We start from the raw sequence: 16,874 nt of genomic DNA on the forward strand, positions 1-16,874 counted from the left end.
ATTATTCCCAGGTAAGTAATAAAAGCATATACAGTGCATATTAACATGTAGGTAGCAAGAAACACTTTACGGGTCTAAATAAACGAACGTATTTTAACATATTTTATGTCATTGGTAGGTTTAAAGATTTTACGTATAACATGTCAGTTACATTCTGAATAAGCTGCCAATACATTCTGCCTGTTTAACTTAATCTTGTCAGCTGCAATCATAAAACACATTTGGTGAATGTTAATTTTCTATCCCCAAAAATAAGCTTGATATCACAGGGCCAACAAAATTCAGAGTTCTTCTTTCGTTTTAATATAAGAAACAGATGCGCGTTGCAATATGAAATCACGAGTTGATCATTTATTGTAGAACACAATGTGATTTGTGTATTTATAGCAGAAGGTTTCCTGATCCACGGCTTCCCTCGTCTTTTCATACAACTGGGCACTAGCGCCCTCTCGCGTCGTGTCAGGAAAGACACAAGGCGTGACTGGTGACGTAACCTGTTTACAACTGCCAATGAACACGTGGCGCACTGAATCCTGAGCGCTCACTGGATGATACGGTTCAAATTTGGGCGGGGACTCTTATCTGGACAGCCAATAGCGTATTGTATGTAAATTTTGTTTGAAAATTTCCCGGGAAATCTGAGTTTCGCGGGAGGGCTCTTGAGCGCGTAAACCGTATCCCTTCATTCATCAGGCCGTTTCCTGAAGCCATTTCTAGACGGGGGAGAAGAGAGTTGCGCTACTTTTTAATCCGTTGCATCTGCCTAAATGCACCACCATAAGGATAAATACTTTAAGAAAGTCGATGACTCAGACTCTCATCTTTACTTCGGTCTGATTATTTTTGTTACTATTGCGGTGGATTAGCAGCCAGACCAGCTTGAAAGTACAGAGACAAGGAAGGGGTTACCCTAAAACGCAAGATGAGAAGAGGGATCTCCTCGGCTCCGGACAAAGTGATTTTAGCGGGGGTCGGGGGCTCTCCTTTGGACAATAATATAATTTTGACTACTCTCTCGGATCGTTTAAACCCCGGTCAATCCAATGCTACGTATATCCAAATAATAACCACCCCACCGCCTTGCAACGTTACACAGACATCAAATGTATGTTTACCGGAGCCTCCGATAAACAACATTTACACAACTCCACAACAAGCTTCAGCAAACGGAGCAGGACAACGACCCACGTTAGGAAGACCGCCGGTAATCTTTTACACAGCTCGTTTGAACACATTTGCCTTGCTACAACTAGCTACACACACGACAAAATATTAGCCTGCTAGGTTAGCCGAGCTTGTTGTTCGGGCAGCTAACGTTAGCTGCTTAGCCAGGGCATTCCCACGACTGAGCTTAGCGAGGTGGCTAACTAACTACCGCTAGCTAAGTTACCCAAGTGGGTCGGTTAAGTGGTCCAGTGAGTGTTGGGAAGCGGACGGGGCATTTTATTAAGTTTGGCGTCCACAGAGCCGTGGGCATGTCCTCTTATAGCTTGCTATGCTAACTTGACGGTTCTTTTGATTTCGCTTCACCCTTGCAGGCAGATGGAAATATTGGTAAGAGATGAGTAACGTTAGCGGTGGCCTAGTGGCTGCTGTTGGTGTCTCAATTTGGGGGTTGGGGTATATTTGGGCTACTTTGCTATTAGTTAGCTCAGTTTTAGCTTTGTAAGAAGAAATGAGTCGCTAAACTTGCAATATAAACGACTAAAGCTTCACTTGAGTTATTAAAGTACACGACAGAGTCAAGTCGTGTCTTTAAGATGTAAACAACTTGGTTTTAAGCTTGAAAATGTTAGCTTTCATGGCTAGCAGCAATGTTAATGATCAAAGAACAACATTACTGGTTTTTCGGCCTTGACCTTAATTTTTTAATAAGTGTATTTGTCCTTTTATGGTGTTAATAAAGTGTACAGTTCTAATACATTTCATGCCTAAGTGACACACAAGTTTGTTGCTTTAGTGCTGATCTGCACATTTCCTGTATCCTCAAACTGCATAAACCACACCAGATAGTTGTAGCTGTGTTCTGGGTGTTGGTTTCTTCTTGGCTATTCATCTTTCATGAACTCAACCAGTCTCTGTATGTGAGGCTGTAGCCATGAGCAGGCAGGCAGGCTGGGGGTGAGGGGAGCTGCTTGCTGATATAAAATGGCTGACATTTTGACTGTCAACAGAGGGCATATTACTACTTAGACTAGATTAAATAAGACATGTATGATGGATGAGTTTATATATATGTGTGTGTGTATAAAACTGACAGGATCCAGGTCAGTGTCACTCAGTTACTAACATAAGGTGGAAGTTAAGGATTCCATGGCTTGATCACCCTGCCATTTGACAGTGATGGTGGAAAGGAATATTTAATCTCATATATTTCTGTTCTACGTTCATATAAATTGCAGATCTTGAACACATCCTGAATGGATTCAAGAATGACACAATAAGTGCATCATGTCCTTTTAGTCTGTCTACACTCTGTACTACATTTCATCATCTTCCTGGAAATTGTGTCATAAGATATATAAGCAACCTTTATCTTAGTTGAAAAAAAATGAAGATAAACGTGGCAGTTTAAAAGTGTAATCCCCTACTCTTGCTAATTTTTTAACCGCTTTGTGTCAGTTACGTTTATTGAACATGAAGAAATGCAACTGAAAGTGTTGGCTGGCTAGCTAGTGACTGAGACTGACACAGAATCTCCTGGTCATCCCTTTTTGTGACCCTTCGATGTACCCGTAGTTAAAGTGCTAGCTAACAGCTAGCTCAATAACTTCTGCATGGATCATGTTTTAATTGGATTAACGGGAGAATAGAGTTTGAACATTTTTGGACCATGCGGTCATTCGAAGTAATACTTGTATCGGTATCTTCCGCATTACTGAACCGCTGTGGGACGTGACTCACTCATAAGCTATGTTTGTTTATTTGAAGAATAATAGCTGGTGCTTTTGTTCATCAGTTGGATGAGCAACAATTTCTCCATGATGAACTGCAAGTAATGAAAACCTTCCGGCTCTCCAGTCGATAGATTATATCACCATGTCCTCGCCGTATCAGAAATAATATGTTGTTTGTTAAAAGCGGGATCTAAGATTGCAGATGAAGAATTGGGTCTTCAAGTATTCAGAGATGAAGAAGATTTACTGTCAAAGCACATTTCCCATAATTTATTAAAACTATCTTTTGATACCTCTGTAGTATTAATGCTTCATTACTTGTGATGACGAATGTGAAGAGTCAGTCCAAAACTCATGTTCTCTTTGTGGTTTTGCTTCCCTCGCAGGCTAAAAGGCGGTTAGCACTCGATGACTCAGATCACCAGTACCAGTCAGAACCAACCAGGACTCCAAAAGCCAGAGGAGGGTCCGCAGTGGCCAATGGAGCTCAGATAAAGACACCCAAAAGTAAGAAGCAGAATTTGTAACACCCTGGCGGTACATGCTGACCGAGAACGATCCAGAATCTTGTGTAGGATGTGGTCCGCACCAAGTGTAGTTCACATACAAACGGATTTTCACTGAACCCAACGTGTTTGACAGTGTGATTCAGACTCAAAAGTTTTAAGGGTTAAATGTGTGAGCCATTTTCCATATTTGTAGTTATTTCTTTTTGTCTTCAAGCGACATCCTAATTTAATTTAGAAGTTCGGACCACAGGTCCCTCGATAGTTGTATCAGCATTTTTTAGGGGGAATAGTATGCAGTATTGTATGATAGTGCCGTAGATTTAAAATTATATTTTCATTAAGTTTTGCCTTCAAGTAAGTTAGCCGTGGTGTCTAGTTGACCTGTTATATCCCAAATTTAAGAGAAATTTTTGAGTGGAGTGGAATTCAGAATACACTCGTAGTGAAATGAAGACATTTGAGGAGTTTATTCTTGCTGGTGACCTGCAAACATGGAGGTTCCCTACATTAAAAAAAAACAAAAACAAAAAACCTGGCTGCTAAATTCAAATCATATTGGATTCATCACTGAAATGAAAATGTTCTGCATTTGGGTCCTTCATAGTTGATGGGACTGCACTTGAATTAATCCCCTTTTATTCAGCATGTGTAAATGCCATGGTTCTCTGCCCTGGTGGCTGTGTAACAATGCACGCATATGAACATGTGTCTGTGGATCAGGTAGAGTCATCTGTGTAAAAGGCAAAGAAGGTAGATAAATCACACCACCATTTTGTTTTTTCCCCGTGTGAACAAGCAGAGCATCGTAATGACAGGGTAATGTCACTGCAAAATTGCAAAAGCGCTGTAAAGACGTTGGTTAAGGGTCAAACTCCCTGTCTCCTCCCATGGTGTTGTTTGTTTGTCCAGGTTTGAATCAAAAAATATACCTTGTTTAAGAGGTGGTCTCAGTCTGGCTCCGAACGAAGCATTGGTTTGTGATCCGGCCCAACTACCACAGGAACCCTGCAAGTTTGAGCTGAATGGCTCCTGTAGGCAGGCGTGCTTCGCACCTTTTAGATGCTGCAGAAATATGAACTGGTCCAGAACAGAGGATTTCCTGTATTTATGGTCTTGTTACAGCCTCAAACATATCTGACCAATAAGTCAGTGTTCTGACAAGGTTTGTAGTGACGAATTTTGTTTCCATGAATATTTTTCTGACCAGAATACGTAAGTAATTGCTATGAGAACCCCCTCGGATATAACTTGGGTCAGATTTACTCTAGACTTCTGGAGTCTTGATATTATTTTCTTCTGCTCTGAGCTATGTCAAGAGCTATGGAGTTTGAGCGACTGTTCCAGTCGGCTGTTGGATAAACACTGGTTTCCTATCATTGAAAATGTTGCTTCATTCTCCCAAATATAACTGTTGTTTTGGGTTTATTGTATATGTCTCACATATGTTGTGTCCCCGCTCTACATCAGCGCCCAAGTCTCCGCCGGAGAAGACGCGCTATGACACGTCTCTGGGACTGTTAACAAAGAAGTTTGTGGACCTTCTTGCTCAGTCACCCGATGGAGTTTTGGACCTCAATCTTGCTGCAGAAACATTACAGGTAATTTCTTCTGGGATCTAATTCATTTGTTAAAGTTTCTGCTGTTAGGTTGAGCAAGAAATCCTCCATTAATTGTAGAACTAATACAACTTGTGTCCTTAAACTGCAGGTACAGAAAAGAAGGCTGTATGATATCACTAATGTACTGGAGGGCATTCACCTCATCAAGAAGAAATCAAAGAACAACATTCAGTGGATGTAAGTGTCTCAGACTCATCTGGGCTTTGTCTTCCTTCATGTTGCCCCCCCCCCCCCCCCCCCCCCCCCGTTTTCGTCACTCTGCTGTGGTGTGTGTGTGTGTGTGTAACATATATCTCTAGTAAATGTACTTGCCGGTACTAGAAGCGTTTGAACATATTATGTGTCTGCTAGGGGCTGCAGTCTGCTCGAGGTCGAGGGAGCACTGAACCAGAGACAGAGGCTGACAGCAGAAGTTGCTGCGCTGGCAGAAGAAGAACAGAGACTTGAACAACTCATCCAGAGATGCAGCTTGGACACAAGACACATGAGCGAGTTGCCAAGCAACCAGAAATATCCTTTTTTCCCCCTAAGTTGGTTCAGTGACCCCAAAAGTTAGAATGACTTTTCTTGATGAAATTTCTAGTCTGCTCTCTGCCTTTCTCGTCGTTGTTGTCGTCAACTCCTGGCAATCAATTCTAATATATAATCAATTATATCCAGCTGAAACGAGGCAGCACTGCTGTTGACAGGCTTTACTGAATGAACTCTCTCTATGACAGGAGTTGTTCTTTGATAGGAAATGAAACGTAGGTCATCCTGAAAAAAAGGAACAACCAAATGTGAGTGAATGATGTCAGGGCACTGGGTCACTCAGTTTAAGAAGCCTCGAACTGGAATATTCTGGTTTTTGGTTGGTACACCAGTATAAATATTATCTAATCTGAATATAAAAGGAGGCTATTGAATAACACATTGATTATGAATCATTCTTTGAATGTTTGCACCCAGAGACAGTGCGTTATCACTCGTCATTCCTGCACCACCCACAGTGTAGAACATTGACTTGCGTCCTGAGTGATCCATCCCATGTGGACCCTTGTGAATGTACTCAGGATGCATAGATCTCTGAGCATCTCAGACTGCATTCAGAGTTGGAACGCACAGTCTTCATTGTTTCTCTGACAAAAACATAGCTTCATCCTGACTGTCAGGCGTGGCGGCACATGTCAAGCCAGTTTCAGCTCCTGTGCTGTACTTCTTAAACGGGAGCCCAACCCAGCTGCACTGTGCTCAGGGTGATTCCTGAGGCAGCGGTCACACCTCAGTGATTTCCAGACTCCTGATCCTCCACCGGGTCTGGAGCTGATCAGGCTTCATCTTCCATCTCTGGGAACAGAAAGCACTGGTCATGTCTTTCCAGAGTGCACACCAGACCAGACCGCGTTGCCTTTTACGATATTGAAGCACGATTGTCCCGCCCTCCTCCTGCACTCACGTTGCTCTTTGCGTGAGCCTGCCTATGTCATCACTGAGGTGTTCCAGCCAGGCAGGGAATCTCATGGACGTGATCTTATATTTCATCACAGTAGTGTGACAGAAGTGAGCGTATGTCAGATTGTGTACGCTACACATTGTCACATGTACACGCGCACTGTACCAGGAGAGTTGACGAGGCTGGACTCTGAACTGTAGGTTCGCTGCTTGGTTCAATACACAGAGAGTGGCAGATGAGAGAGATGAGCGGTACATATAATATACTTAAGCTCTCTGTCTGCTGGATATTTCCCGCCCGCTGTGCTGACGCCCACCTCTTCCAACCATGCTGGGTCCAGGGAAGACCAGTCACACTTGTCAAATGAACCAGACTCTAGGCTGCTTGGACATGATCTCAATAGGCTCTTAGACCCATTTTCTATTGTCTTCTTGGAATATTAAGCAACTTGGCGCTCTACAATGATGTGACAATCATTCAGCAGCTTGGTGCTACAGGCAGCACTTTTAGTTGTATGTGAGCTTTTTGTTAAAATATTTGTACTTTTTCTTTAACCTGTTTGTCTCCACGTATGCCTACGTAACATACGACGACATCAAACATCTGGGGAACCTCCAAGACCAGACTATTATTGTTGTCAAGGCTCCCACAGACACCAAGCTGGAAGTGCCAGATCCTGACGAGGTATATTTGTTTGGGGAGAGACCAGAGAGGATGAATTTGGGGCAGGCCCGTCTGTTGTATGTAACGTGTCTATTGCACAGATAGATTTTGAAAGATTTGTAACTTAGGGTGTGATGTAAAAACAAACAACAACTTTGCTGCTCTCCGAAAGTACAGAGATATACTATACAGCAACCTGCTTGATGTGGCATGAGTGAACAGAAACTACAGCGATTTTAATGCTAGATTTATTTCATTTATTGTAAGCTCTTTTGCCAAGAACAGTTATATACTATGAAGACATGTACAGACTCACACGGAGTCAAATATTTTAATTGGTTCTCCAGCCAGTTTGGCCAGTGACCAACTTTTCATGGAAGGCAGTAATGCCACGCTTGACCTCATTTTTAATAATACAATACTTCAATTCTGCTGTGTACATGAATTTTATGGAATATTCCTTTATCTTCCTGTGAATAGGTTGCAGAGCACACACGCCAACATTATGACAATGTGACCATGATATATATTTTTTGTATTTTCTGGCCAATAATGCAGAAAACTCTGCTTAGAGACACATTTGTAACGCACACTAGAAGCTGGATAGGCGTTGTGAAGCAATTTGACTGCTTTATGTGTTGCCAAAAGGTTGCAAAAACATCAGTAGGACCTCATAAATGTATGTGTACAACACTGATAATACTACCGAGACCAAATATTATTCCACACGTCTTAGTATCGCTATAACCTTATCCAGGTGAAAGATTTTATACAAAATGAATTTAGAAAATGCTGTTGAAATGGCAGTGTGTTGGTGTTAGTCTTGTCTTGTTAGGGAAACATCCTAATAGCGCCATCCATGTTTTCTGTCTGCAGAGTTTGTCCATCCATTTGACCAGCACCAGGGGTCCGATAGAAGTCCTCCTGTGCTCAGATGAGGAGAGTGACCCCAGTAGTCCGGTGAAACACAGCAGCATGGACATCAACGGGAACTCACCTTTCCTCAAAGTCGTTCAAGGTTTGTTTTAGATAAGAGCCGAGTACAGCACTCAGCTGGTAGCCAAGAGACTTGAGATAAAGCTTGAGAAACGTGTGGAAGTAATACCCGGCTCTCCCTGCACTTTTTTTTTTTTTTTTTTTGGTGTGTGAATTTGATCTCTCCCTGTCATCTTATATGACCTGCATCAGGGTCGCTAAGCCCTGATTTTGTTGCGTTTGGCGTGAAATTAAAAGATGCTGTCACCTAACATCTATTGGTTTCTTTATTTTTTTTAAACTGACACACATCGAAAACTTCATGTCAACTAGCAAAAACCTGATTGATAAAGCCTAACATAGTAGATCATAGTACTTTCTACAGCAGTTGAGTCAATATTCATACTTAATTTGGGATGGTTGAGTTGATAGTTCATGCTGAGTGAAGCCCCCTTCATGAGCCAGCACATACAACCTACACATCAGTCAAGTCAGTGCAGCCACAGGCAGTGTTTAGCTAAAATGTGACTTCTACTGGGATCAGGGTTCTTTGCAACCATCCACCCTCCCAGTCTGATCTCAACTCCTGCAGCTGCCCCCTCAGCTAAGATTAAATAACAAAAACACTCTGTGATGGGACCCCGGGGAATGTTTTCAGTCAGATTTGATGATTTGATGTACTCTGCAGCTAACCAGTCAACTCTCCTCTCTGTCACAGATTCCAGCTGCAAGACCACTTCCCTCAGCGCCGCCCTGACCCCACCCTCCTCTTCCTCGGCTGTCTCCGTCACCACTCTCTCCCCTATCTCTTCCCAGTACACCAGTCTTCTCCAGCAAACAGAAGACCTGATCCCTTCATCTCTGGGGCCTTTCCTCAACTTGGGGCCTCCTCTTCTGGACCAAGATGATTACCTTTTAGGTTTGGGAGACGACCAGGGAATCAGCGACTTGTTTGATGCCTGTGACTTTGATAAGATGCCCTCGCTCGCCCTGGATGATCTCCTGTGCAGCTAGCGGTAGCTGATAGAATTTCAGATTACTTGCATGGGAGTGAGTTGAAGTATCAGTGAGTGTTGTTGCCTGTGACTTTGTAGTTAGGTTAAACCAATTCTAAATACACACACACACACAAAATAAAACATTAAAGGCTTTTTCAGTCCCATACAGACAAAACACCACATGCTTTCCTGGTGTTGGAGATAAACAACCAACTGCTCAGTATGAAGACATATCCATTACTCAGTGCTCAGGCTCTGGAAAAAGCCTCCAGTGTAGCTGACGGTTGGGGGTTATGGTACTTGCCGATATCGGTCTTTCTACATGAAGCGAGGTCATTGTATACACAGAATAGCAAAGACAGCCCTAGCATGTTGGATGGGGGGAAAAAAAAATCATGTGAGACATGCATATGTTATGATCACCCAAATTTGTTAATGTCATGAGGGATGCTGCAGGATTTGACAGGCTTGTAAACCCACAAACTTCATGTCAGGTGTGCACGCTCATCCAGGTGACCCGTCTTTAGATGTACTCTTGGAGGGGAGGGGAGTAGTTGCTGAACAAGTCTTACTGATTGAAGGTATATACTGCTGATATGTTAAGTAGCTATACTTGTGTGTGTGCAAATGTTCAACGTTTTGGAGATTAAAAGGAATTTAAGGAAAGGAAAAGGCCAATGTTGGGGCACAGAATTTCTTGGCTGAGGCTTGGGTCACCTGTCGTTACCCGCTCCAACACACGTCAGCTTGCCCATCATGGATCTGGGCTTAGATTAACAAAACTGCTCAAATTTGAATATTTGAAGCACGATGTAAGTGTGTTGACAGCTGCATGGAAGATGACAGTTTTACATGATCCAAGTATATACAGTATACACGAGAACAACTGAAAAAGTAGACCGGCACACTCTAGTTTTCTAACTGCAAAATATTCACACCGTGTTAGATAGTTCAATCGTCTTAAACGCAATTGGAATGTCATGCGCTTTATTCCCATATTTAACATGGAATTTGACAGTTCGGTTTGTACGTTTAGTACATGTTTACAGTGCAATGATAAAGATAAAAGCTAAACATGGGTGCAGGAATACCTGATATTGAACAGAAATTATGTTGTCCAAGCCCACGTAGTCTAATTTGTGAATTCAGGACCTATACTTGTATTTTTTTTGGCTGCTTATCCCCTCCAATCTCATTCGTTGAAGCTGTTGTAACCAAACTACCCCCAAAGTCCCATGATTTCAGCTTGTGACCACTTCCCACCGCACATTAGTGTTTCCTGAAAAGCAGCATAGGAAACATGTTAGGAAAGTATTACTTTATTTTAGGTTTAATAAGTGATGACTTTTAATGGATTTTAATACTGTAGAGATGACTAATAACATCATGGTCTCTTGAGGAGCAAGGGGCAAGATAGCCACTAATTGAAGGGCTTTTTTTCTGCCATTAAAAAAACAAAAACAAACCTGTTTTGTAGAAAATTCGGTGCAGCCCAGTTTTGTTTCACGCTCGGCCTGGAAGCTGAATATTCTCTGGCTCAAGAAAACAAACTGTGGTTCGTCAAGAAAAGCGAACAAGCCAGAGGACCGTGTTAACTTCAGTTTCCCTTTTCTGTTCACTCCTCGTGGCTGCTTGGGTTTGACTCCACCTCTGATGGTGAAATGCAAACGCCTTGTCTTAATCCGTGGCTTTTAAACTAGGGAGAACCTGCGGCCGCAGGTGCTATTGCTGCTGTTAGTGTTAAGTGTTCCCCATCTTGAGTGAGGTGTGCTTGAGTAATTGCGTGAGTGTGCAGCATGTGTGAATTATGTGGAAGATCAAGCTTACTGTAGAGGGAGCTTGCCATGTGTAAATTGATGTACAGTTTTCTAGAATTTTCAGTGCACAAGGTACTGTGGGGCTACCTCTCACTTCATGTTTGACTATAGAAATGCATAGAGGTAAATGCCATAGTGCGTGTGAATTTCCTTTGTCATAGAAGTTACCTTTGTGTTGTTTAGCAGTGATGGATATCACATCGCACTTTTGTCCCTTGGTGTGTGTGTGTGTGTGTGTTGTGTGTGTGTGTGTGTTTGAGAGTGAGATTCCACTCCTCCACCCTGATGTAAGAATACCTTTGCTCTTAAACGGATGCTGCCACATCTTTAAAGTTGAATTCTGGGGCGCACATGTGATGGGTGGGAAAGTGGACAAATACATTGCAATATCTGTTTTGATTTGCTTGTGGATGTTTTCCACAACCTGTTTAGTTCTTTTGTCTTTTTTTTGTTGTTGTGTGAAGAGCATCTCTTTGATCCAAACACGAGGATCGTACAACATTGAGGCATGCAGCCATTCATTCACAGTGAGCCTATCACCCTGTACTGGTCACTAGGAGACATGACTGTGTCCATAATCACCACTAGACCAGGATCAGTGACTTATGTCCACCGCTGTGACACTGTGTGTCCATTTTACTTTTGGAACAATATGAAAGAGGGATTTTTTTTCCTTCTCAATTTCTGCCATTTTCTGATTTCATGGAGTGTCGTATTGAGGCCTAAATGCATTCTGTTTCAAACACCCGCTTGTAATGCTCACCCATTCACTTTAGCAGATTCTGCCAGCTTAACATAATCACTTCCCAAAACAAATGAACATAAACTTGAACGAATGGAAAAATTCTCTTCCCCTATAGGTTTATTTATATCTCTATTTTATATATATGGATGTAAACCTAAAACTCAACCTTTCCCCATTTTTTTTTGGTTCACTAACATTTGTTCTGTTTTCTAGCAGCATTTTTTTTCCTCCATCTATTTCAATTAAGCGATCAGAATCTGGTCACAATATTTTATCCACTCTTGTGTGATGGAAACCTGATTTTTTTTTGTTTTTTTTGTAAAGATTGTACCTTTCCGTGGGTTTCCAAAGGAATGTCGATGTTTTAAATGCACCGCTAAAACGAGGGTCATTGCCAGTGAGGTTGATGATGTGTTTCTGGATAACTTCTATTTACAGCTCCTTCAATTCTAATGTGTATTTCTATCCTATTTGTGATTAGATCTTACAGACGATGGGCTAATTGTGGCGTTTGTGATGGTGGAGACTGAAACGGCATTGTTTTACTTGCTGTTTTTCTGTGGTGGTTCTTAAGCTGTCACCAAATACAATGAAATGATATATTCTGTACAACAAGACGCAACTATCAGGTAGGAAATATTTGACTGTAAAATTGCTGCCTGTTTTCACTGATTACTGAGAGAAAAAAAAAAAACCTGAGCTGTAACATGTCGACTTTTCTTTTTTTGCATTTTGAACACATAAGTAATGGTGTGCTGTTGAATGTTCAAGGTAAACTAATTTGATGTGTGTGTTTATAAGTTGTTCCTTTAACATCTATTAAATGAGGAATTTGACTTGTATATGTTTCGGGGAGGGATGAATAGAATTTTTCTTTTGTACTCTGGGAATTTGTAATTGAAAATTTGAATAAAGGCAATATAAGTGAACTTGAAATTGCAAAGTTTTTTTGGGCATAAAATCAAATTAGCGTGTTTTATGCTGTGATATATTAGTGTTGAAAAACTGATGAACCCTTTTATTTATATTCTTAGTATTTATTAGTATGAAATATAACTTGGGCATCTGTAGACAGCCCTTTGATTTTACGATTTCCTGCTGACATACGCGGAATGTCGTTTGTCCCTCTTCCCCTACCGTACCTACGCACCAGCAGTATGGCGGTGTAAGAGTTGGAACTATGTTTTGATGAAGAAAATTCTCGTTTTTTCCCCCCCTTTTAAAAAGTTCTCCTTCCTAATTCGTATTCAGCTCATATTGTATTCATACCTCGATACCGGTAAGTCATCAATTCAGCGTTTTATGGGGTTTTGTCTGTCCAAAATACAGTACACGTGCGTAGTTACTAGCTGTAATGAGGCTAACCAGATAGCTAACACCGCTGTTAGCTGACAAAACAAATAGAGGTATCTTGTTCAAGTTCAGTATTTTATCTGTAGGATTTTAGCTGTGTATTGGTTGTTATAGTGATGGTTTATACCTTTAGCAAACGCTTTTAGTTTGGTGGCACGTCATAGCGGTTCTGTGTAATGTAAAAGAATAAATAGCTGCAGCTGGGTTGGCGATTATTAATATTTCTCATTCTGCCGTTCAGTTTTAGTTAATGTAGAGAGGGGAAGTTTTTTAAGACAACTTAAGTACTGTGTTGAAATAGTGGCGTTTATGTACTGTAAGTATAAAAAAGACACTGGACATTCAGGGTAGGTGTTTCACAATTAAATAGGCTTTAAATTTAGCATGCAACTCATTGGACCCACCATCATGAACAGCGTCGTTGGAATTAACTATCAATTACTGATTGCTCCAACATTTATAAATCAAATGTTGACTTCAGCTTCCCAGAGGTTTGACAAACAAAATGCAACATTTGCAAAGTAAATGTACAGGTATGTCCGCAGTGCTGTGTCTTTTTTTGTCATGTGAACCATAGACAGAAAAAGCTTAGCTGTAAGAGAGGATTCAAAGTTGAACCCAAGAAGAAAAACAATACTTCAGTACATTTTGGAAGGCTTGGAAGTACAAGAGACTCAAACTGAAAATTAGACTCAGCTATTGAATGTTGTCCAAGTAGAACTTAGAGTAGGAAATTGTGGAACACCCTAAGTGCACGCATTGAGTTCCTAGTTCCTTCTCAAAGTTGAGTTGTCCACAAGTTGAGATGAAGGTGTAGGTATCAAGAGATCAAGACTAGGTGTCCTTGGTATTAGCAGTTCTTTGATCGGTAAGAGATTTGGACTCTCTGACTGTAGTCACTGGAATCCTAGACCATAGTCACCAGAGTTCTGGTACACAACTGGGAGCAGCTGCCATCAGGAAGTCAGATCAACCCAAAGGGAATGCCCCTTCTACGATTACCAGAGTTCTGACTGGACTCCACATCAGTTAGAGCTGCCCAGAATTTCCCACTTTTCAAAAACTGTGTAAAAAGTCATTTTCAGCAATAGTTTTTTCTGAATCAAGTCTTGAGCGCTCCCATTTTTGAACTGTGAGAGTGATAGTCCATGCTGTTATTCCAGAGACTGTTTGCCTGTTCCAGATCATGCCATCAACTTGTGACTCTCTGATTGATGACATCGAGGACATGGTGTCTTCTAATGACCCCACTCCTCATGAGAGGCAGTCTGCTAGAAAGAGTATCATACCCAGGTCCCGGAGGAAAAAAGAGATTCTGAGCAATGAGGAGCTCCATGCTGACAGGTATGTCAAGTGATTGATGTAGTGGTACAACAGTTAGCTGTGCTATTGCCTGACAATGCAGATTGATTCATATACATCTCGACTGATTAATTTACACTTTAAAACAATCTGAACCTGGATGATTCAGCAAAAGATCTGTAAAAATACAGATGAATGTATCATGATCACTCATGCACATAGTGGTCCTGGGCTGGATGCAAAATGAATGTCTGTATTCACAATTTTTTTGTTTGTATTAATTGCTGTTTCTGTTCAAGAAGTCTTTGCAAGTAAATTTAAATGTACAAATAAAAGGGAAAGTGCTGGAAAGATGCAGCAATTGTGTTTTAACATTGTTTTGCTTATGAGTTACTGATCTGAAATTCAAATGGGAGAATACAGCTTGTTTGCAACTTCGGCAAATTTGCCTGCTCCTCGATGCAAACCCTGAGTGGGTCCTCCTCCTGCTGTGAGCTCCCTTGGTGGAAGAGACTACAGAATCTAATGTAGCAATTACTTCTCAATTATGTGGAGTAAATGAAAAGATTAGCAAGTGAAATAAAGTCCCATTTCGCTATCAAAGTGGACATTTTTATCTTTTGGCCAGCATGATGATATAGCTTGAAGCACAGATCTGTCAATTATCCTCTTAGTGTTTCCATCACGCTACTGCTTGCCCTAATAACATATTATTAGTACATCTTTTAAAAGGTTTGTACTTTGAATGCTTAAGAAAGAAGGAGTCGTGGGAGAGAACAGGAGAAACAGAAATCATTCCTTCTGATTACTACTCCAAAATTTCAAACAGATCTGTGATCAGAAAGTGACAGCTTTTTTTTATTGCATGGTAATCAATTAGTGAGTTTCCATCAAGCTTATTAATGTCAAATTTTCAATTTGCATATTCAAAAATGGAATTGAAAATTTCTTGAGATATCACAAAAATCTTTAAAGTTGAGAAGTGGAAGTCATGAATGGAAACACTCATGATTCACTCTCTGACTCTTCAGTGAGAAATGGTGGGTGAGTTTTCATGCTTTTTAATGGTAACAGCAGCTACTAGTTAGCTAATATTAGCCTAAGCTAACAGCAAGAAAGTTCCAGGTTCGAGCCCCGGGTCGGGCTCGGTATCTTTCTGTGTGAGTCTGCATGTTCTCCCTGTTCCTGTGTGGGTTCTCTCTGGTACTCCAGCTTCCTCCCACAGTCCAAAGACATCAAGAGGGGACGAGGCTGATTGATACTCTAAATTGACTGTAGGTGTGACTGTGAGTGTGAATGGTTGTCTGTCTCTATGTGTTGGTCCTGTGACGGACTGGTGACCTGTCCAGGGTGAACCCCGCCTCTCACCCGAAGGCTGCTGGGATAGGCCTGTTTTTCTGAAAATGTATCCACTGAATGCCACACACGACGGTTGGTTGGTTCACTCGTGATGCACAGGGGCCAGAAGCTCAGTTATCAAGGTGTTAAACTTAGGTAACTGGTACACATTTCTTATAATGAAACCTTTTGAAATTATGACCTTAAGGTGTTATGGCGTTTGTATGAAATAACACCATTTTTTAATATTATTTTACATAGTTACACACACGAGATAACTAAAAACTGGATGGTCTTATATTTCTAGTCTGATTCCTGGCACCCAGAAGATCTGGATGAAAACGTGGGGCTGCAGTCATAACAACTCGGATGGAGAGTACATGGCTGGACAGCTTGCCGCCAGTGGATACAAAATGACTGGTAAGAGACATTGATATTATTGTGTGGAGGCCGGTGAACAACATTATACAAACAATCCTAATAGAATCCTCACAATAAAACACACTAATACAAACATACAAAAATGGACCAAAGGGTAAAGCTAGATATATACAAGAAAGATAGAATAATGTTATTTGATTGCTTGTCGAGTTTTGGTTGAACACATTTCACGTGAATAAACACAAGGGGGCAGTCTTGCTCTGTCAGCAGTGTGTGTTTTATTCCAGCGGAGACCTTTGCTTTGGCCTGAAATGTGCTTGACTTCCTATGCACAGCCCTAAAAAATTTTACCTGTTAAATTCTAATTTTAAGTAAAAAAAAAAAAAAAAAAAAATCGATATGGTTGTAGTGCACCAACCTATATAGGGGAGGTGGCATTCACTCCCTTTCTGAAAGGAAGTTCTGAAGTTTCAACTCAGGTTCAAAGATGTCCCAGGAGAACCGGCTCAACCTTTTCCAGACGGTACGGGGAGTTTTGGGGGGGGGGGGGGGGGTGATAGGGTGTCAGTTGAGAAACGACCCTCCCCTGACCATTTAGTAGTTAGGCTGAGGTTTTAATAGTTTTTATTTTAATTTTAATCGTTGGTGCATCAGTAAAGAAGAAAATGCTGCCCGCACCACAGTAGCTTTCTGGCTCAGATGGAGATGTAAATTCTACGCGGTTTTCTGACCCCGCACTTTGATTTTGATCAAAATGCTTTTAATTTAAAAATATATATTTTGGGGAGGATGCAACAAAATGCATATGACTTGAACATCGTACAAACATAAGATTTGTGTGCAAT

General features: G+C 41.2%; 2 protein-coding genes across 6 annotated transcripts in view; both read left to right on the plus strand.

Annotated features, from left to right (window-relative positions):
* Positions 1–684: 684 nt before the first annotated feature.
* On the plus strand, positions 685–9,234 carry LOC147253634 (transcription factor E2F3-like). 2 transcript variants are annotated; one of them, XM_086218901.1, is made up of 8 exons: positions 685–1,204; positions 3,284–3,404; positions 4,874–5,004; positions 5,114–5,202; positions 5,377–5,535; positions 7,027–7,141; positions 7,997–8,138; positions 8,814–9,234. In XM_086218901.1, exons 1-8 carry the CDS (start codon positions 923–925, stop codon positions 9,107–9,109), a joined length of 1,335 nt encoding a protein of 444 aa, XP_086075027.1. In that variant the 5' UTR covers positions 685–922; the 3' UTR covers positions 9,110–9,234. The 2 variants fall into 2 exon arrangements, with proteins under 2 accessions (XP_086075027.1, XP_086075028.1); XM_086218902.1 differs by lacking the exon at positions 685–1,204 and adding an exon at positions 1,346–1,554.
* A 3,558-nt stretch (positions 9,235–12,792) lies between these two features.
* The window catches only part of cdkal1 (CDK5 regulatory subunit associated protein 1-like 1), a 228,870-nt gene continuing 224,788 nt past the window's right edge, over positions 12,793–16,874 (plus strand). For 3 of the 4 annotated variants that reach the window (XR_015118417.1, XM_086217319.1, XM_086217321.1), the window contains exons 1-3: positions 12,793–12,934; positions 14,172–14,352; positions 15,956–16,068. Coding sequence is in view for 3 of the 4 variants with exons in the window: in XM_086217319.1 (XP_086073445.1) it covers positions 12,844–12,934; positions 14,172–14,352; positions 15,956–16,068 (385 nt within the window). In the remaining variant the exon portion in view is untranslated. The remainder of the gene's footprint in view (positions 12,935–14,171; positions 14,353–15,955; positions 16,069–16,874) is intronic. The other variant, XM_086217320.1, reaches the window with a different exon arrangement.

The sequence above is a fragment of the Aulostomus chinensis genome, chromosome 11 (assembly GCF_037954235.1).
Source record: "Aulostomus chinensis isolate RoL2024-O1b breed Wild chromosome 11, RoL_Achi_v1.0, whole genome shotgun sequence".
NCBI classification, from domain to species: domain Eukaryota; kingdom Metazoa; phylum Chordata; class Actinopteri; order Syngnathiformes; family Aulostomidae; genus Aulostomus; species Aulostomus chinensis.

Coding starts and splice junctions, on each gene's coding strand:
- LOC147253634 (XM_086218901.1), top strand. CDS start 923: ATGAGAAGAGGGATCTCCTCGGCTCCGGACAAAGTGATTTTAGCGGGG. Junction 1,205..3,283: donor CCACGTTAGGAAGACCGCCG/GTAATCTTTTAC, acceptor CTTCCCTCGCAG/GCTAAAAGGCGGTTAGCACT. Junction 5,203..5,376: donor AAGAACAACATTCAGTGGAT/GTAAGTGTCTCA, acceptor TGTGTCTGCTAG/GGGCTGCAGTCTGCTCGAGG.